The sequence below is a fragment of the Pygocentrus nattereri genome, chromosome 11 (genome assembly GCF_015220715.1).
Source record: "Pygocentrus nattereri isolate fPygNat1 chromosome 11, fPygNat1.pri, whole genome shotgun sequence".
NCBI lineage: Eukaryota > Metazoa > Chordata > Actinopteri > Characiformes > Serrasalmidae > Pygocentrus > Pygocentrus nattereri.
Window position 1 is genome coordinate 25,758,506 of NC_051221.1, and position 21,849 is coordinate 25,780,354.

Consider the following 21,849-nt stretch of genomic DNA (forward strand, 5'->3'; position numbering starts at 1 on the left):
TGCTGCACAGTTTGTGTTGGACACCCTATAGTCCTTTATCAGTGGTCACAGAACGCTGCCCACAGGACACTGATGGCTGGATTTTTTTTTTAATAAAGGAGAGAAAAAAGAGGACAGGAAAGAAAGAGGAGAAGGAAGGGGGAAAAAATATAAATAAATAAATAATAATAATAAATCATCATAATAATAATAATTTAAAAATAAATAAATAAAAATAAAAGAAACAAAAAAGAAAGAAAGAAAAAAAGAAATAAAATAAGTAAATAAACAGACAACTAAATAAACAAAACAAAAACACAAAAAAAAGGGAGAAAAAAAATTATATACATATACATACATACACATATTTACATATCTATACATATGCATATACACATATACACTCACACACACACCCACACAATTCTACTGTTATGGCTGGATATTTTTGGTTGGTGGACTATTCTCAGTCCAGCTGTGACACTGTGTTTAAAAACTCCACCAGCACTGCTGAGAATGATCCACTACCCAAATTGTACCTGCTCAATGAGGGTCCATGGTGGTCCTGATCACTGAAGAACATGGTGAAAGGGGGCTAACAAAGTATGCAGAGAAACAGATGGACTACAGTCTATAATTGTAGAACTACAAAGTGCAAATATATAGTAAGTGGAGCTGATAAAATGGACAATGAGCACAGAAACAAGGAGGTGGTCATAATGTTATGCCTGATCGATATGATATCAGAAAAGATAGACTTGATGCATAGATGCATCCCTCTGAACTCAGGGTATCAGCCAATACTGATATCCATTCTGATCTGTGAAGGCACTGTTTTGTAGTAGCAGTGATGTGAAAATAAATCAAATAAAGTCAAATATACCACACTGCAAAAATACATCTGTATTTTTAGGAATTATTTAAATTATATTTATCTAGATGATTTTAACAATAGCAGTATTATTATTTTATTACAACAATTTAACATCCAATGCACAGTATTGGTGCTGCGATCCAGTATATCAGACTGGTGCACTGTGCAGTATATAGTTTGAATGTAATTTCAGTGAACACTGTTATTTCTATTAGCCTTCTTTTCTTTTCCATCTGTGTTCCATTTTGAGTTTCATTTGTGTGTAGTTCCACTAGTTACTCTTTATCCTTCTGTCACAGTAAGGAGATTTAGTTGATTTCCTAACATTTGCACTTCTATATCAGCATCTTCGTGACTTCATTAGACTCCAGCAGTGGAGCAGATTCAAACATTTGCCAAACATTTGTGTGCAAAGACGTGTTTTCCCCACTTCGATCTACAGGAGCACACGTGGGACGCTGCCTCTGTTTAGCAAAGCTTAGCACCTTTCTCTCCCTCTGCAGCGCCTCCTCTGTTTCAGCACAGGGATGAAATATTCATGCTAATTGTCGAGAAAACTCTGAATAAAAGGGCAGACAATCGAATGAAAGGGACCTGTCATGCTAGTTGTCATTAGAGGCCTAACTGTTGAAGCTGAGATATGAAAGCATTCTTTTTGATATGCCTGTGCTCCAATGCAGGCCCACTGAGCTGTGCACCCCTTAAAACATGTTTATAATGAAGGGCCATCATCAGGAGACTGTCTGTCTCCATCAGTCACTCGCCTCTCCCTCACTGACCTGTTCCCTCAGGCTCCATCCAGAAACACCTGATTCTCTCTCTGTCTCTCTCTCTCTCTCTCTCTCTCTCTTTCTTGCTGTCTGTCTCTCTGACTCTCATGTACTACTGTCTTTCTCTCTCTTCACTAATGCTTCAAAGTGCATGGCATGTATGTGGATGTCAAAGATTGCATATTGTCATAAACAATCAAGATCTGTGATTCATAACAATTTATAGTATTACATACATTACTGAATAATAATTATTGTTTATTAACTGTAAAAAATACATTTTTAAAAATAAATAAAAGTCATGCTCAATTATGCAAATAAGACATACTAGTCATTTTACGGCCAATTTGCTCTGCAGCTACCAGAATATTGCAAATGTCTCAAAATGAATTCCATCTAAACAGCAAAACTAGCGTTCTTACAATGGTAATCCTTTGTCCATTACTGCCCTGTCACCTAAGAAACAATAATTAATGTAAGCAGTAAAATAGTCAGTCCCCTATTTTGTGACGTCTGTGAAGCAGTAAATAATTATTTGTTCCATAGTTTGTTTTACATTATAATTTATTTATTATTCTTTGATTGATCGTGTAAACATTCAAAAAGGTTCTCATTCTCATTCACTTCTCATCCACATCACACCTAGTTCCTGTTTCTTCTGACCCACATTATGCCTGATGTCCTCTCCTGCTTATAAACAGTGCTGAACTAGTTGTGAACAAAATAACTCCAGAACTGACCCACATCTTTAAGAGGATCAGCCCCTGTGTAGTACTTCAGCTTGAATGAGAATCAGTTGTGATTGACATGTTTACACACATACAATCAGCACTTTGTCTCTTTTACCATCATTATTTCATGAGATTTAATTGTTGCCCAATATAGTATTTGTGATTTAGCAAAAGGATACGGTTTATTTTTATATTCAGCTTCTGGAGTTAAGTGTAACAGACTGTAACAGTGTTTGCAAGCATTTGCAATTTGAGCTACATAAATACAGTTTTGTGTAAAGCTAAAGGCTGAGACTGAGTTAGTAGTGAATGAAATCACATAGTTTAGAAACTGTGTTTACTGACTGTGTTCTGTATGTGTGGTTTGGCCTTAACAGGTTGTGCTAGCTGAGTGAAGGATTTTGAAACACTATCACCTCTGAAGGAATAATGTTGTGTGTCATGTCAAGCTGCAGTAAATGTGAGTGACTAGAGACATTACAGTGCAGAGACAGGGCCTTAGGTACCCGACAAGACTTAACTTGTACTTAATTCCATTAAAAAAGCCTTTAGGTAAACACCAATAGAATCAACAAGAGATGTAAATCACAGACGAAAGAGAGGAATGAGTACAGCATTTTTTATTAAAGATAAGAATCTTGAGTGTGAGGAAGTGGGGAGTTAAGGATGTCTTACGGTGAATGTTATTATTTACAAAGAGTATTAATTAACATGTTTTAAATCCCTGTTGTAGTTTTTATTTGCAGTGCTGACAGATAAAGTAGTTTAGCTGTGTATACTGCTTCAGGAAAAGGAAGCCAAATTGGTGACGCTCCTGTTTTTTCCCTTTTGCCCCGGCTCTTTTCCAAAGTGGATTTTATCCTTTGTGCTGATTTTGTTGATTAATTATAAAGGCATATAGATAACAAGGAACAGCAGTGGAAGGAAATGCCTAAATGCTTTTTTGATTATAAATATAGAAGTCCTTTTTTGCAGTTTTTTTTGTTTGTAAGTAATCACTGGGCTGATATTTTTTAAAAGAGCTTTCATGTGTCTTTCACGTTACTTTGCAAAATTTAGTCTAAAAATATTCAGTTTTCCTAAAGAAATCTACAGGGATATTTTCCACATTTCTAAAGTTCAGTCTGAGAAGTTCCTTGTGTTGTCTGCTACAAGTAATCCCAGTTACAAATTTAGACTCCTTAGAAGTAGTCCATAAAACCTCACCTCACATATCGTTTCAGTGTAAATTTTATTTTCTCAGTAACAGCTACACATTCTTTCAGACCCCCACAGTTCATAGCATTGAGTTGTCTTCTCACAGTGGGAAGGTGAACAGAACGAGATTTTTCAGATCTGAAGTAAGAGCGGAGCTTGGTGTCCCCCCATTTGCTGATCTTAAGTGTTAGCTTCTGTGTATTTTTCTGCTAAAATAGGCCAAAGGTTTACATACAGCTTGGCTAAGGACATTCAAAGTCATGAAATACATTTGCTCGTTATGGTGTATGTGTACATTTTAAACTATAGTACTTTTACTTGAGATAGTTTCTAAAGAAGTACTTCACTACTTTAATTTCTAATAATGTTATAGAGAAAAACTAAACTCTGAGTGAAGGCTCTGAGAAAGCCCAGTTATATTTTAAGGATGAGTTCTAAAGCCAAAGTCAAAACACAAGCAGCTCCCAAAAACACTGCACACCAGCTCTAATGAGTTCTGAGACATGAAGTTTAGCAGAGAAAGAAAGAGGAGAACATGATCAGCAGACATGAGGAGCAGACTTTATCCAAACTGTCTTCTTCATTTATTTTCAATTGAAATAGAGAAAACAGCTTTACCCTGATCTCTGCTTTCTTCAACTCAACTTGCCTGAGGGAGCAGCCATTTGCTGACTGCTAACCTAACTTGGGTAAACAGGTAGCTTCTGTATACTGTTGTCTTATTTATTGTTTTAGAGTAAGATATTTATGAAACTTATTATTATCACAGGTGTCTTTTAGCTACTTTAGTGAACATAGGCGTCAGTCCATACAGTTTATTTGTGTTATTTATTATATGTTTTTTTGCACAGTTTTGGCGGTAAACGGCTAAGTAATGCTGCAACATGGAAAAACATGGAAAAAAGCCAGGATATGCGCTCTCTCTGTCCCTCTCTCTCTGTCCCTCTTTCTCTCTGTATTTGTACATGTCTTTAATGGTGTGAGAGGCTGTTCAGTTGTTTAACTTTAACCAACACAGTAAAATACATTTTTGAAGTAATTAGTATGGTTACCAAATGAATAAATCACAGTAAATAGAATCCACACTGGATAAACTGCTGTTGTGGCTAATAATTGTATCAGTGTGTCGGGTATCAGTGAATGTATATAGTTTGGAGGCTGTGAATGTATTGCTTACTGTCTTTTGAGTCTTTCCTGTCTGTGAGTTAACCCTTTAAAAACATGGGCTTATTACATGCTGGGCTTTTTATATTACTATTATTCAGCAGCTACAGGATCTTTACTAAAAACTGGTTGTAAAGGGTGTAATAAAACTTTAGTCCCACCAGTAGGCCCTTGCTGTTTAAGGGGTTAGTGTGAGCTAATGTTTGTTTGTTTGTTTGTTTGTTTGTTTGTTTGTTTTACTTGCTTAGACTTAAAATTTTGTGCATGGATTATTTCCAGTGATAGAGCCAAGTCAACTCAGATATAATTTGAGTAAATAACTCAAATAAACAACTCATTTATTAACTTAATTTCTTTACTAATACTACTACTAGTAAATTATCACTACAGGCACCGTGCTTTTAGGTGATTTTCAGTGCTCTTTTCACTGCTGGTACCATGTGGGAATTTTCCCCATTGCTCTTGACAGAACTGGACTTAACTCAGTCAGATTTGTGGGCCTTCTTGCTTGTCCATGCTTTTTCATTTCAGTCCACAAATCTTCAGTTCAGGACACTGTGTTGCAAGTTGCTTACATTTTCACATGGAATGAATGTCAAAAAAGGGCTTGAAAGGTGCCCACCCTTAGATATCTACCTTAAATCCAGCCACAGGTTCACTCCCATAACTCTTAATTATTGACCATTCAGAAACTTCTAGAAGTCATTACATCAATATCTGAAATCTTCTAGATTGTTTAAAACTTTTGACCAACTGAAAATCAGATACAGTGAATAAAAGCTGAAAAAAATCTGTTATAAATAAAGGTGAACAAGGTAGATGCCTTCATAGACATATTAAAAAGAAGAGTATTATGAAATATGTAGATTTTGATTGTCTTTAGACTAGGTGTATGTAAATGTATGAGTTCAGTTGTATTTTTCCTACTTTTGTTCTGACACTTAACAGTCAATTTGACTAGAAAATGAACAAAAAAATGGGCTATCTCTAAATTTAGCTCAGTACTGTATTTTTGTCTGTTTTGTTTGGCAGGAATTTCATTTTTTTAACATTGAACATATGGCCACTGTATATCAAAGCCTCATATCTCAAAACATATTTCCTTATTTATTTATGGATTAATAGAAATGATCCAAGATTACTTGGAATAGAATCTCATTACAGTAACATATTTTAAAGATCAGAACTTTTTTCCTTCTCTATCATTTTGGAGAGATGAGGTTTTGTTCCAGCAGTGATGATAAGAATCCTGCGCAGTTTGACCTCGCCCTACACTCTTCAAACCTAACCAGCGGGTGCTCTGTACATTCAGCCTCTGACAGCTTCCAGTTGAGGAGCGCTGAAGGAAAACATGTGTTTAATCCGTCCTCTCTGGGTACCCCAGAATGCGTAGCCAGTAGCCATTTGGAGAAAGTGCTGGATCAGGATGTGTGGATGTGTCCCAGGGTGCTGCTTTGATCAGCTCTACCTCCAGACTTTATCTAGAGGTGAAGCTCTTCTCATCCGCTCAATGGCCTATTAGCCTGGGCTTCTCCCTCGTTATGAGGTACAGGCCCATCCCAGGCAGCCAGGGAGCACTTTCTGCTTCTAAATGCTACACTAAACCTACGGATATTGCAGTGATGCTCTCAAATATGTAATTCAGAAGTGTGAAAACGTCATTATGTGTGACTGCATGAGTCGCTGCCGATAGTGGATGGTTGTTGGTACTAAGATAAATACAGTCATAAAGTATGTGTCTGTGAGTAAAAATCAGGTGGGTTTTCTCACAGACATTTCTAATGGGCTTTGTGATTCAGCCACTAGTACAACAGCAGGCAGAAGAAGCAGTGAACTGGTTAATAAAATAATTAGACTGGTACTGTTCACTCTACACAACCAGGCAGCGTAGCACAGCTTGCCACCGGTGGCAATTTTGTACAAAAGAAATTTACTTTGTGTTTGTAGGGCAAGCAAAAAAAAAAAAAGAAAGGAAAAAAAAGGACTGTGTCTGCTGGCAGTGAAGAAATAAGAAGAAATAGACAAATCTCTGCCCCTTTTTTCCATGAGAGCTGTAGGCTAGGTGGTGAATCTTCTGCTATTTCTGCACTCATTTCCATAGCCAAAAGCAACAAAGCAAGTTCAGCTTGTTTTGGCCACATTTACCCCAGAGCAGAGTGACCCTGAGGTGGGTGGATACTAGAAAAGAGCCCTTCTATACATACATACCTGACTGTACTACATAATGACAAAATATTCCCCTAAAAAATCAGATCCACTAGATGCTGTGTGTCAGATAAGAGTAAGAAACTGTAAAAAAACAACTGCATTTTTTTCTTCTTCCCTTTCTTCTTACCTCTTTCTGTCTCTGAAATTTCCTTCTTCAAAGCATAGAACTCTCTACTGCGCCCTAGGGTTAATTAACATGAACCAAACAGGGAGTGATCAGAGAGAATAGGAAATCTCCACAGGTTAAGTGTCACATGGGGAACGTGTTGTCAGCAGTGGATCCCTCCCCACTCCGTTCCTGTTCAAAGTCTTCTGAAAGAACTGGCAGTGCCGAAAAAGAAGTGCGTTTACAGATACCTTTTCAAAAGTTTGCATTCTCACTGTCAGAATTGAAGGGCTGCGTAGTTTGGGATTCAGACCTCTACATTTCACATCCTGACATGCAGATGTGAGGATGGAAGCAGTCAGACAGGAAGGATGTCCTACAAGGATTTATTACATGGTTTTAGCTACAAACTTTTATGATACAAATTATCATTATAGGATTTTTCATTGTAATTATACAACTAGAATATTATAATTGCAATGTCTTGCAAAAGTATTCAACCCCCTTAGCGGTCATCAGATTCAATCCCTTCAGACTAGTACTTGGGAGAACCACTTTTTGTCTCAATGACAGCTCTTAAGTCTTTGCACACTGTTTAGGAGAGATTTTTGCCCATTCCTCCTGGCAGATTTGATTCATGTTGTTCATTTTGGAGATATGAGGTTTTGTTCTGACAGCAGCGACATATGTAGTATTGTGCAAATGTCAAAACCAATAAGCCAGATAATGCACTTGCATGAGGATTCATTCATGAAAACTCAAAAGGAAAATGGAGAAAATTTTTTTTTCCAAAACTGGAATACAGAAAATGATGAAGTGACAGAGAAAATGGGACTCCTAAGAACCGTGCAAGAAGGTTTTGTTATGACAGTGATTGTATATTTGAATATTTGTAACTTCATTCAGTATTAAATGTAATGATGTGACATCTAATATTTTGGAACCAAAACACTACCTCTTTTCTAGTCTGACACTGGGGAATGATTTTTTGGCATGAGGATGATCTCAATCACAAAGCACTACATGAGTGCATTAAGCTCTTTATCATTCATAATATCCCATTAAGACATGTGGCGGATCACCTGTGATAAGGAGATATTGTGAATTGCTTGTCTTACAGATACAAATGGAATGGTTTGGCAGTGTACTAATTAATTCAAGGTCCTCTATCCCTCTGCCTGGCTCGCCGTTGACATTTGGTTCATGCTTGAGTGGCTGGCAGGCCGATTTCCATCTCTTGCATGAAGGTGAAGTTTTTGTATGTGTGTGTGTGTGAGGCTGAAGCAGTCCAGTGCACCGCCTCACAAGGACACCAAGAGACAGCACTGCCTTCAGGAGATGGGATTAAGGTAGCGTGACAATCATGGATTAAAGACACTTTCAGCCAATCCCGCCATACTCACAGGTTAGCGGTTCAATGGCAAATGCTAAAATTCACACATGCATACGCATGAGGTGACTGCTCGCCACCATGGCTGCCTCACAAGTTAGACACTAAGAGTGGGTGATCTAATTGGTTATGCATGTTATTGTATCACGTATGCTCTGTGGTCTGCATTTTCTTATTCTTTATTACATATTGAATATCCTCTTTAAAAATGAAGGTCTTTAAAATATTTATTTAAAAATATTACAATACTTTCTACTTGTATTATACAGCATATAACAAGATATTGTTCAGCTCTATAATTGTCAGCTACAATGAGACAGTGTATAAGCTGTCACCTGTTTCTCCAAACAATGTTGTTTATATGGAATATTATATTTCATTGCCATTGACCGCATTAAAGCAGCGAAGAGTAAAATAAATGAGCATGTGGTGGAAATATTTGTCATTTTTATTTTAATGTGTTAGTGTGGTCTGGACAATGAATGACTCCTGCAACAGTGGCTAAGCATCTCTCATTAACCCAGCGCTAAATCACAGGCGCAGGGAGCAGGCCTCCTAGTGAACGGCTGTGTTTTATCATGAAGATGCCCACATTAATATGCAACCTCCCGTAATGTTTGTCTTAACCAGTTCTTAGAATATTACGATTACAAATAACTTGTATGTACACACCATGCGCGGAGCCAGCAGCTTGTACAAACACGCTGAGAGTGGCGGCAGCCTGGAACAGATGATTAGATCCACTTCATGGGCAATCATGATTAGCGCCATTGGCTTTGCGCCATGACTCTCCCCATTTCTTTGTAGATGCCACTGCCCTGCTGCAGTCCACAGGCCGGGAAACACGCCGGCAGGAGGCGGAAGAGAGGAGGTGCCAGCAATTCGTTTGTGGCAACAGTTAAAAGGATTGCAGCATGAAAACTTAACAATCGTCTGTGGCACATCTTTCAGCTGCCAGCAACTAGAAATTATGCACACCTCCCATAACTCATCCTCCAATTAACTGAACAATTCATTATGCTTTTTGTGTTTAATGAGAATCTGTCGGACAAAGATTCAGGTCAGATTCTGCCCCACTGTACTTTGTCATTGTTATTTATCATTAAATATGTTTTGCGATAGTTTCCCAACCTTTCTTTATCCTTTAAAATGAAACAGCATGTTTTGGTAATAGGCCTTAAGATAAGTAAAACTTGGTAAAACACCCAAGTTTTGTGTTATCAGAGTTTAGCAGGAGGGAGATCTCGGTCATCCCGGTTTTTATATCTTTAACACAGTCCATTTTGTGTAGTTGTGTCACTGAATCTGGTTAAGCATAAAATTAAAAGCCAACATTGTGTTTATAGTGTTTATATCTGTACTAGGCTGTAAACACAGGGAGAACAGTAAGGACCCAAAAACAGAGCCTTGTGGATCATTATATATCACTCCTCAAGGTTCAGGTAACTCCCCATTTACGCTGACAAGCTAAAGATTGATGTATGTAAATTATTGGCTGCCTTGTTTTGTGCTTAATTTAAAAAGCAGACTTGATTTAAACACTCCTTATAGCTTCAATATGAATAGCCAGATATATGTAAATGTGTTGAATTTTATGACATCACAAAAACAACAAATTCTAAATTGTCTCTTAGTTTCTATTTATGGACTGCAGAGTAAAAGCATGAAACTTTAACACTGTTACATAAGTTACTGTATAACTGTGTTACACAGTTACTACACTGTTTAACTCTTTCATTGCAAAAAAGGAATTCTTTTTTTAATGATATGGGCCCTGTCAGTGTTGCTTTATTTCTTCTCATTGGAGCTAGGCATTTTATCCTACTTGGATATTTTTATTCTAGGTTTACAGGCTTCTTAGGAAAGACAGGAGTCAAGTAATCATTTGTGAAGCTTTGAAAAAGCTTTTTACAGTCTGCTGATCAAAAAACATTATGTGCCAAGGAAACGGTTACAGCTCTTATTCATTATTACAACATGCTTCTGTGGTTTAGCAACTGGAGAATGGAGGAGTACAGATGTGAGTGAGACCCTGAGCTCTGGGGGTGGAAGGTAGAGAGGGAGGATGAGGATCGGCTGTGCCACAGGGTGCACCTCATACCCTCAAAGCAGACAGGCCTGAAGCAGTACACGCTGCTGATCAGACTCACAAGTGAGAACTCTGCTTTTGGGCATTTATCATATGCATTTTCATGATGGAAAACATCTTCTCTGTAAAATAGCAAAGCTAACAGTAGTTTAGAGTTTAGAACTGTAAAGTGCATAAAAAGAACTTTCAGTGGGTGTAGGTAAAAATGTATGAAAAAGATATGCTTTAACCTTCAGATAGCCTCTGTTGCAAAACAGCACAAATTGGTTAAGGCATTGTCGATACATCCTGTTTAGACCAGATGTCACTTTAACTATATATGACAACAGTGCACACTTAAAACTGTATTATAGTTTGTGATGAAATTAAAATGTAATATTCTGAATCCCTGGTGGTCTAGTGGCTAGGATTTGGCACTCTCACAGCCCAGGTTCAATTCAAGGTCAGGGAAGTAATCTGTTATGGGGCAGTCGTGGGCTGAAGGTTAGTGAACCAGCCCTGTGACCGGAAGGTTGCCAGTTTGATCCCCTTGGCTGACAGTCCATGAATGAAGTGCCCTTGAGCAAGGCACCTAACCCCCATTTGCTCCCTGGGTGCCGAGGATAGGGCTGCCCACTGCTCCAGGCAAGTGTGTTCACTGCCCCCTAGTGTGTGTGTTCGTTAGTGTGCATGTATGTGTGTGTTTCACTGCATGAATGGGTTAAATGCAGAGGTCTGATTTCACAGTGTGCAAACACAGTGACAAATGGATGTTAATTCTAATTCTGAATATCAGAACATGGCAAAGTCAAACAACTGCCTTCTACTGACATCCTTGATCTCTGTTTTAGAGCTAATTTGGAGCAAAACTTTCAAGTAAGTATTTGAGCTGTAAAACTTTTACTTCGTTCCTAATGTGTTAAAACATGCAACAAATAAAAGAAATACAGTCATAAATTTCAGGCAATCTGAATGTTACAGAAATGGATCCATTCTCCAGTCTCAGATTTTTCACCATTTTTCAGTATTAGTATTTAGTATTTTAGTATCATTCACACAGTGACCTAATTTATTCCATTACAAACAATGAGGACCCTTTTTCCACACATTTGTGATTATTCCCCACCCACACACACCTGGTCACACACCTGGTCCAGCTCATCAGATCTTCCCAGGCCTTTTTGAGTTGGGTCAGTTGGGTCTTGTTCGAAGGCACGAGGAATACATGAAACTGCAAGATTTTGTGCATGTTCCTCTACTGTATTTGGAATATTACACTAATTAACATACATATGTTTTTATGTCGTATTGATTCATTAATATTGAATAAAACTGAACTTTTTAAATTGATGTTGATGTTTCTCATCACAAAATATATAAGCATATAGCTAAATATATAGAAGTACCACACATTTGTATGGTAAGAAGCTTCCTAAAACACTTCAAAATAGGAAAAAATAAACTACATCAACAAAATCAATGGTTGGGCTTCTGAGGGTTAGCTTATTAAATTGGCCAGGGCCCATCGGCAGGCCCAAAGTTTCATTACACACTTCTATGACTTAATAATAGCTCAACCAGTTTGCATTGAAGTCCCTGTAGTTACTGGATAACAAGCTTAGCACTAGTATGTAATAAGCCTTGTATTTCAAGGGGGTTAAAAGGTTTTAGGGTGAAGAAATTTGAGAGAATTTAAGAGAATGTCAATTAAGAGTAAGAGTATGACTAGGTTAACATGAAGCTTGTAAAATGCACAAGAACTTCAGCTGTTTACATCCTGAAGACATACAAAGAAAGTTAACTGTAGTTTTCAACATTTGCTGCACGTATCTGTAGAAAATGAGTAATCTCAGAGAGAGTAGGAGTGGATAGAGGGTGGGAGAGGCAGAAGACAGGGGCCTTCTATCATGTTTTTCATGCTGTTCCCATCATGCCCCTACAAAGGCAACAGAGTGGAAGCCTGATGAGAGCTGCCTCTGTTGTCTCAGTTTGAGCTTCATAAAAGGAAGCGGTCCTGACAACACCAAAGGCTGCAGCTCCCTCTTCCTAGCCAGAGAGAGAAAGAGAGAGAAAGGGGGAAAGAGAGATGCTCTGAGACGAGCTGTCCTTCACCAGAGCCCTCCTGAATGCCTGGAGGGGTGGAGAGTGCGGGTAGGGGGGCCGTATTTGCCATTATACACCACCTACTACTCTGCAGTGTTGAGAAGAGGAGCAGACAGGCCTCAATGAGAAATATGAAATAATCATAATTTAGAAAATATTAATCAAACTGGAACCTTCTGAGCTTCAGCATTGTGTAGGAGTTAGCCTAGTTGGTTCCTCCAGCCTAGCCTATAGGGCCACTCAGTCCCAAAAGCACTTCCAGGGAGCCGCAAGCTGGAACACAAGCACACGTGCCACTATCACTGAGGCCTGTTCTATAATTAAACACACCATGCTATACAGCATGTGAATTTTGGCTCACCGCAGGCATGGATGGAGTGCACCCAATAAGCTAATGAGAGAGAATCTGTCAGTCCTCTCTGTAAAATAATATAGAGGGATTTGTAAGAAAGCTGTTGTACTGAAGCAGTTTGGCTGCTGTGTGCTCAGACTGTCAGAGTGTAAGAGCTGATGCAGGTTACACTTCACTGTATTTAAACATAAAGGTGAACAGCCTTTCTTTGAGGATATTGAATCATAATTTCATCAGATATTTTATCAAATACGATTTGAGTTTGCTTTTTGTACTTCTTCTCTTCAGCTTCATACATCAGAACATCCATAGCATGCACTACTATATTTCCACTTCCAACATATACATTTACCCAAATACAAGATATTAATTGAGATAGTAATAAGCTTAATATGTACAAAAGCATCATTTACACATACATTTAATGCCTAAATTTCAATTTCTCAAAATAATACATTCTTTAATTTTTTTTAACTGTTTTGATTTTGTAAGGTTTATTGTGAATTTAATGTTGAAATAAAAACTATACCGCATTTGAAAGAGTTATTGTTAATAATTATTTTTATAATATAAGCTATAAGTATTATTTTAGCCACACCCCTGAAGTGAGACTGCATCCCTGTCCCTCATGGCCACATGGTGAGCTTGTTTGAAGGTGTTTTGAAATGTGTCTGAAAATCAGTGTGAACATCAACAGTTATCACAATTGAAACATATATTTTCTGCAATGGAGCAAACATTTATGTGTTTTAATGAAAAATATGAACATGAACTGGCTCGTGTTTAAGTTTAAAACGGTCACTGCTGAAACATTTGGAAAAGCAGTGTTATGACTGTTTTGGTAGTGACAAAATAGAATGTTTAATTATTTGTTTTAATAAAGTAAACATATTTACAGTATAGGGTCACTCAAAGCAAAATTATAAAAATGTAAAAAGTAACAAACATCTTTTTTTTTTCTTTCAAAAAACTAGTTGATATCTTGTGTTAGTTTGATTCCAGATTTCTCCTCTGAGATATCTGAGACATAGATTTGTTAAAATCTAGCTCATAATACTGGACTTCCTTAAGGAGAGGTTTGATTTTATTTCCAAACCTCTCCTTGAGGAAGTCTTGTATTAACTGGCATTGAAATCTGGAAAAATATTTTGTTCTTAAAACTTGATCACAATATACATATATATTTATATTTACTTAGGAGAAATTATTTTTATTATTATTATTATTATTATTAATATATTTATTTAGGAGAAATTATGTGCTAAAATATCTGCAAAAAAACATATTTAATTTTGTTCCCTATAGAGGATGTGTAACTTATTTGCACTTAAAAATGAACAAAACATAAAGCTATTTACATATAATCTGGACAGTAAGGATATTAAATTATACAATATATAAAATAAAAAAGTATAAATTATAAACAGAAGAATTATCAGAAATAATATTCTTGCCCACTTGCCATTTGAAAATGCCACTCATTCCCCTCCTATACATGCGTGTGTTTGCATCCCACCAGTGCTGGGGCTCGCTCTGCATTTGACATTCATTGGCTTGAGGTCCTCTCTGAATGATTGAGTGTCAGCGTTTGCAATGACAAATTGCATCATTTCAATCCGGGAGAGAGTTCCCGCCGGGTTCGGTGGAGGTCCCTGTGGGCCGGCCTTGAGCTCAACAGCATGTTGTACATCCACATAAAAAGGAAAAATATGGGAGGTACTCTCGTCTTTATGATACAGAGATTAATCTGTCAGCGTGGCTCGGCGTAAATCTGCTCCCTGCTTTTGCAAAATACTGTTTTACTCTCCGTTATGCTATATTTTATCTTTTATTGGCAATAAACATAAAACAGCACAAAGGGGTAATGTTCTCATCAATATTATTACAAAATGACAATAAATTTGCAGGCTTATAAACTTTTGAAGGAATTTCTACTCCCTCCACACAGAAGTTCAGTGTGTTAGAGGATCCACCTACTGTCACAGCAGGCCTGACAAGTGAGCTTCTGTGTATTTTCAGGTAGAAGAATGAGGAGAGTGAATTGAAAGGGTTGAATTACGTTGGTCTTTGTATTACTTCCTGCTGGTATGTGCAGAATTATAATTGCAACTTTACATCAGGGACACCTCATTGCCACATAAGAGAGCAGCATCCTCAGTGTGCTGAAAGGTGAGTGGTCTAACTCAGCCTGATCAGTAAACGGCAAGATACATTTCCACCATGTCTACTTTCTCTGCAGTTCTCTAGAGTTCTTCAGACACACACACACCCCCAGCGGAGAGCCTGGCCCCTGCTGGGGCCGTGTGTGCTTCTCCTCTATCTGAAATGCATTGTCAACGCTTTGGCGGCTCTCACCCTCAGAGACCACAAACTAAACAGCACAAAGCTCCAGTATAGGAGCCTCTTTCTGCTATGCTAATCATCTTAGCTGGAGGTTAAATTAACATTTTTAATTAAAAAATTAGCACCAAACAAACACAGCAAAACACACTAATGATTAAAACATCTAAATAAAGCTGTGTGGCTTGAAAGGGAAGGCAGCATGAAAACACTTTTATTGCTCCCATAAAATATGTCTGGGAAGGATATTCACATCCAAATAGACTTTCACTCACTGGCAGATAATGCGGGGAGATGGATGGCATGGTTGAGGCGTTATGTGATTATTATGTAAATGGTTTTGGAATGAATATGATGCCTGGTTTCCTTAAGTAACAAATCAGAAAGCCCAGTCTCTCTAATCAAAGCCTTTATTTGGCTGTACATGTAAGCAGTGCATATTTATATTTCATTATGAGCGCAAAACCGAAGCAGTCAGAAAATGTTACCTCATCAGAATGAAAACTTTTTTTTTTTTTTGCATTTACTCATTTTCAAAATGAGGGGATAAAATATGCAAATGATATTTGAGATCAAATATTTTTAGACTATTTATTAAAAAAAAAAAAAGGCAGCTCTGAACATCAAAGTGAAGCCTTAGCAGGCAGCAGGGTGATTCATGAGGCTGAGAAGCAAAGCTCTGTGATGCTCTACTGCTCTCTACTGGACAACTACAGGAACTGCACTCCTTCTACATCTGCCTTAGATAATACTGTAAAAGAAAAGAAAAGAAAAAAGAAAAGAAAAGAAAAGAAAACTGCTTAACTGAAATAAGACATAATTCAACGCCAATTTAAAAAGTCTTGTCTCTTTATTTATGGTCCTGTGTGTACAATGCTAATTCAGATAAGCTTATTAACATGGGTCTGATCAGTAAAACATCATTACTTCAAAAATGTAAATAAAAGCACATAATGGAACACAGAGATTTTGTCTAGATGATATCTTGACATGACTGCAATCCTGTGTGTCCAGTTTAAGAGACAGATTGGAGTCCTGGGCTTCACCCCTGAGGCTCATGGAATCCGAGACTACTGGAACAAGAGTGACCCAGCCCACTTTAATCATCTCCACCACACAGACTCAGTAGGGCCGTCTGATAGTCTCCTTTGGTGTGCTCCTACAGAGAAAGCAAACAAAACCTCATCAGACAGACATCAGACGTCTCCGGTATTTGCTACAAACACCTTGAAAATAGTAAATTATAACTGGAAGACACATTAGAAGAGTCATTTGTAAAAGGATCTCTATGTATGATTCATTGTGTTGTGTGTTTCTGTGGAGCACTGATAGGGAAACTGTACTCGTTCTACAATGCACAGGCCCCAAAACTGGGTTAATGTTACATGTGGAGCCGCCTGTGCATGTGTGAGGGAAACTTACAGCAATGGTCTGGTACAGAGACTTCCCATACTGGGCCTTGAATTCAGACCTGATCTTCTTAAGGTCTACCTCGCAGCGGGAAACCATGATCCTTGTCACTACTTTCTCCTTCGCTCCTTTACTCTGAAACACACATGGATGCACACACAAAGGCACATTAAAGATGGTTGTGCTGCCTGATGCAACCTCACTGAAAGTCTTCTGCCACGTCAGCAGCTAGATCATAGAGCGGTGAACATCTAAACATTTTCTTCCAACCTCATCAGAAAATAAGTGGATTTTTTTCAAAGAAAAGTAAGAATAGAAAGCAATGCATTTACCTTCATGGCATCATTGAGTCTGTTGGCAAAGTATAGCTGTTTGTTTTCAAAGCACTGAACTGCAACGAAAGAGTTTGAAAACATAAGAAGAAACTCAAATATTAAGATAAAAGGCTTTATCTTCTTATGACTTTGAGCTCAAAATGTTATAAAATTTAATCATTACAAATTTAAACAATTACAATTTTCATAAATATGCAAGCTATTTCCCCAAAGAATACAGATTTACATTTTTTGTAGTATTTTTGGTTAACTGTTATGAAGAGCATCTCTGATACCACAACAACTGGATTAAAATAAAATTCCTTAGAAAGTGATTGTGTATCAGGAAATCTGAAACTTATGCATGATTCAATTTGATCATTTTAGTACAATTTAGAATATTTACACTGAATGTAAATGTGAACAGAGACCCTAGAATACAGATTAGTTTCCCCCCTTTCTTTCTTTATTTTGCAGCCTATTATTGCAAAAGAATGAGTGTGTATTTTATTAAATATTATGACAACGGCAAAACCAGAGCAGCTGAATTGCCATCCTCATCAGTGCATGCATTTCTGCACTCTGTTTGAATATTTATAAAGTAGACATTGAAAGAGTCTAACCCAAGGTGAGGAAAGACTTCTCCAGGTCTCCTTTCACCTCCTTCCTGATGCTCTCCTGCATGTCATATGGGCTGTAGCTCTTGTATCTATCAAATACTAGAGATGAAAGACATCATTAATACACAGAGAGGCATCATGTGATTAATTTAGAGCATGTTGTTACTACCAAAGAACTGGGAGACATGTAAGCCTGAGGAACCTTTTTGCAGATGAGGGACACTTCTCTCTGACATGATGGCAATCCAGGTCTTGACATCAGTGCCTTTCCGCTTCACCCCAGCTTCATACAGTGCCTAAGAAGAGGCCAGTACAGGTTAGTAGATCTCATGCATCTTTCCTATATCAAATCAAGAAGGAGAAGTGAACTCAGCCATAAGTGTGGTAGATCATTAAATAGTTTGGTTACTCCAAAGGTTCTGACTTAGAAACATCCTAATGAAATCCTGGTGTTGTTGAGGTAGAGCAGAAACAGACTCAAACAGAGGCATTTTAGGACTTACTCTGGCATCTTCATCAATTTTCTCATAGTCAACAACACTGCTTGGCTCAGCCCTCTTGGCCTGTTGGGAAGTCATTGTTGAATCAGGAAATCATCATCAAAAACACATCACAGCTGAACACTAAACTTTTTTGTTTAATATGAGAAATTACACATTAAATATTTTTTTCAGTTTGAACTACGTAGCATAAGTGCAGGTTAAAAGTGCTTCATCACCTCCACAAGGGCCAGCAGCAGCTTAGCAAAGTCTCCTGATGTGTCTCCAGCCACATCCTTTTCAAGGTCCTTCTTGAACACTGCAGAAACAAGCATTTGCTTACAGCTGCTCTTGCTCATCTTTGTCCCATTAGTGTCTGTTAGAGTTAGGATTTAAGATTCAGGACTTCTCAACTTACATTCTTTGTAGACTTGCTTAATCTCCAGCAGCTCAGCGTTGCTTCGAGAACAGAGGATCTCTATCAGGCTCTCCTCATCTGTCCCCAAACCCTGCTCAGACACATTTTAGAGAAGTATACACATCAGCTTCAATCCGCTCATACTAACTGGAGTGTGACTTTTTGGACTATGTCTTACCTTTATAGAAGCTTTGATCTCAGAGGCATCATACTGAGCAGTGCTCTTCATTAGTCCCAAAATGACGGTCTCTAGTGAGCCAGACAGTGCCCCCTTCAGGGCAGAAATCATATCCTGTAGAAAGAAAAGGTTTTTGCTTTTACTGAATCACTACATTTTCAGTGAATATCATTAGTTTTCAATAAATGTACATTTAGTATTTGTGAAAAACAAAAGTGAATTCTAACCTTTTTGGCTCGCCTCTCATATGCAAAGGCAATTTCTCGTCTTTGGCCATACGTCCGTTTGGTCAGGATCTGAATAATGGTCTGTTCATCTACACCTAAGATATAAATTTATATTATGATGTTGTTTGATGTATGATGTATATTTTACTAAATATTTAATTCCTACACACTACATTCTTAATCAAAACTGACATATCCTGGTACCACAATCAGGTCATACAATTGTAAAATTAACAGATATTTAATGAAGGTGATATTAGATCATATTCTAAAAGGCCATTTTTGGTGGTACAATGGGAGCACTAAAGAACATGTAGGCAGTGGAGTGCAGGCTGCAACCACAAAGGCATCGCCCACAAAACTTTCCATACACGGTCTAAGAGCTTCCAGACAGGATGATGACTCACCAGCAGTGTTGATTCTCGCCAAATTTTGGTCAGAAATTCAAGCACACAAGGCTGGTTTTAAGTGGATGTTTTAGATGGGGCTGCTCTATATGGTCAGTATGCTTAAAGTGCAAGCGGTTTGCAGTTCTTTCATTAGAGACAACCAGAGGGAAATTAATCTTTTTATACCTTTTGTTTTGATAGCGGTCTCTATTCTGGCAGCATCTTTGTCAGGATCGAAATCAGGTGCAGGAACCACAGTGGGGTAGGTGGGCTCATTGGCCTAAGTTGCATAATAGAAAGGTGACAAAATGAATAAAGTAAGCATACATAAACTCAAAGGTATCAGCTTATTAATTGATCTATTTCATTCTGAGAAAACTCACCCCCAAATTGAATGTGATTTGACCTAGGAACTCAGCCACTAGTGCCATCTTTGACTTCCTGTAAGGGTCAATTTTCAGGAAAATGCAAGTGTTAAGACATACTGTGTAACTGAAAATTTGTAGCTAAACTTTTGCAGACCACTTCTCTAAAACAGCTTGCTTGGAAATGTGAACAGGGACCTTTAAGAACCTCATGCTGCCTGAGTCAGAGTGAGTGTTATGTAATCGGGATGAAGAAAGCAAAGGTTATGTTAGCTCACAGAGACGAATGTCCTGTATTCTATTCATCTTTTCCCACAAACTTGAAGTCCTGCATAAAGAGGGTGATGCTGACTCACTCAAGGGCTCTTTGACATCATCTCCATCATGCAAAATCAACAGAAAAGGCTTAGATGTTCTTTGTCTCCCTTTTAAATTTGAGGAATGAGTTCCAGCTGTGATTTATCTGGAGATGTGTGTGCCAGAGTAAACCTCTGTGGGGTACTGCCAGGGTTGAGACTTCCTGGTCATTGTTCCCTAAACTAAAATCTCAGTCATCCACCCCAACAGCCTTAACAACATAGAAACCAAACATTATAACCAAAGCCTTGCAAAAACTAGAAGTGAAGTTCCTTTATTGAAGAATTCAAGAAATGTCTCCTAGCAGTAAGACATTACTCAGACCTTGTGCAAACAAAGACCATCATTAACAGAAAGGAGACACACCCATGGGACATCATGCTCGGGAAAATTCTCTACAGCATGTGAGTAACAACCTTCGCCATCTCCATTACTGCCAGCTAACACAAACACTAAACATGAGCCGCCTAATAAAAGGAATTATCTACAGGCTATCATACATCCCTATGGTAGCAAATGTTATCACAACAAATAGCTGCACAGTCGCTGTAGGTTCAAAAGAATATTTCAGTGCACACAAAAGATATCCACATGTTTGGCTATGCACTTTTTTCCAGTGTGATACTTTTAGATGTGCTCTGTGGTTTTATATTAATCCCAGAGTTCTGGTTTTAGACTTACCTATGTGAGCAGTGTGACGAGTATGCACAGCAGAGTCCCAGCTATGAGGAGCGAGATGGGTGTGGTGGTTAAATACCAAGGCCACTGCCAGCAGTTCCATTCCCTCCCTAGTCCTGCCTCCTCTTTCACCCTTTATGCCACACCTCTTCCACTCCCTTCCATGATGAAAGATCACTGGGCAGTCACAGTTCCCACTTAAACTGCAATTTTCAATGCCACTGTAAACTTCTGGCAGTGAAAAATATTGGAGACTCTGGAAACTACCATGTTATGGAATGGTGTTCGGTAAAGTTTGGTCATTATTAAACCACATTAATGTATTCATTAGAAAGACAAGAGGAATGCACATTAGCTCAACAAGACATGCTACGACTAGAAAAAAAAAAACTGTCTGATGTACTAGACACCCTCAGTGTTTGTTTAGAGAATCTGAAAAAAAGGAGTCTCCCTTTAATAAGGGGTTACAAACCTGCCATTAGAACATGAGAATATCAGGAAGGTAATAACATCCAAAACAACAATTTTCAAATCATGCCAGTCATATCTGCTAGCAAGTCTTTACCATAAAGTGCAAGTTTCTCTTTTTCCTTAACCCTTTCATGAATAGAGGTCACTACAGTGTACAGCTGTTTAAAAGTGTTTTTTCTCTATATATGCTTGCAATTTTGGGCACTGCTGCATATAGTCCACTCTAGTGGAAGCTATTGCATCATCCTATACAAAAAAATCCCATTGGCTAGTCATTGCAATGGGGAAAAATAGTCATTGAAACCAAGATGGCTGACAGACAGGGAGAAAGACCAAACACCTTGGCTATTTCTGTTTCTACCTTCTATTAAAAGATACCATTGCAGGTTAAAAAAATATAATTACATCAATTAACATCGAAGGTGACATGTTATGTAAAGATTTTTGAAATTTTTATTTTACATTTGGAGGAAATGCAGAATAATAATCTGTCCACTCAATTGTACATCATGCATCACTAGCTATGTTTCAACTTTAATGCAATGTCAATTACTACCAATGTTTTTCTTGAAAATAATTCATATGCTTTACTGTTTTGGCTGTAAATCAACTTCTTTATGTTTTTATAATGTAATTTGAGTTTTTTTCTTTAAATCCTTAT

At 37.9% G+C, this 21,849-nt stretch overlaps 1 protein-coding gene across 1 annotated transcript; it reads right to left on the reverse strand.

Annotated features, from left to right (window-relative positions):
• Positions 1 to 16,109: 16,109 nt before the first annotated feature.
• On the reverse strand, positions 16,110 to 20,800 carry LOC108433632 (annexin A2-like). Its single transcript, XM_017708336.2, has 13 exons — positions 20,721 to 20,800; positions 19,701 to 19,758; positions 19,504 to 19,597; positions 18,929 to 19,023; positions 18,702 to 18,815; positions 18,524 to 18,614; positions 18,345 to 18,424; positions 18,130 to 18,189; positions 17,829 to 17,922; positions 17,630 to 17,725; positions 17,025 to 17,083; positions 16,705 to 16,827; positions 16,110 to 16,441 (listed from the first exon to the last, which is right to left on the reverse strand). The coding sequence occupies exons 2-13, from the start codon at positions 19,746 to 19,748 to the stop codon at positions 16,382 to 16,384; spliced, it is 1,014 nt and encodes a 337-aa protein (XP_017563825.1). The 5' UTR covers positions 19,749 to 19,758; positions 20,721 to 20,800; the 3' UTR covers positions 16,110 to 16,381.
• Between the last annotated feature and the right edge of the window lie 1,049 nt (positions 20,801 to 21,849).

Coding starts and splice junctions, on each gene's coding strand:
- LOC108433632 (XM_017708336.2), bottom strand. CDS start 19,748: ATGGCACTAGTGGCTGAGTTCCTAGGTCAAATCACATTCAATTTGGGG. Junction 17,923..18,129: donor AAATTGATGAAGATGCCAGA/GTAAGTCCTAAA, acceptor GCCTCTTCTTAG/GCACTGTATGAAGCTGGGGT. Junction 17,084..17,629: donor GAAGTCTTTCCTCACCTTGG/GTTAGACTCTTT, acceptor CTTTCGTTGCAG/TTCAGTGCTTTGAAAACAAA.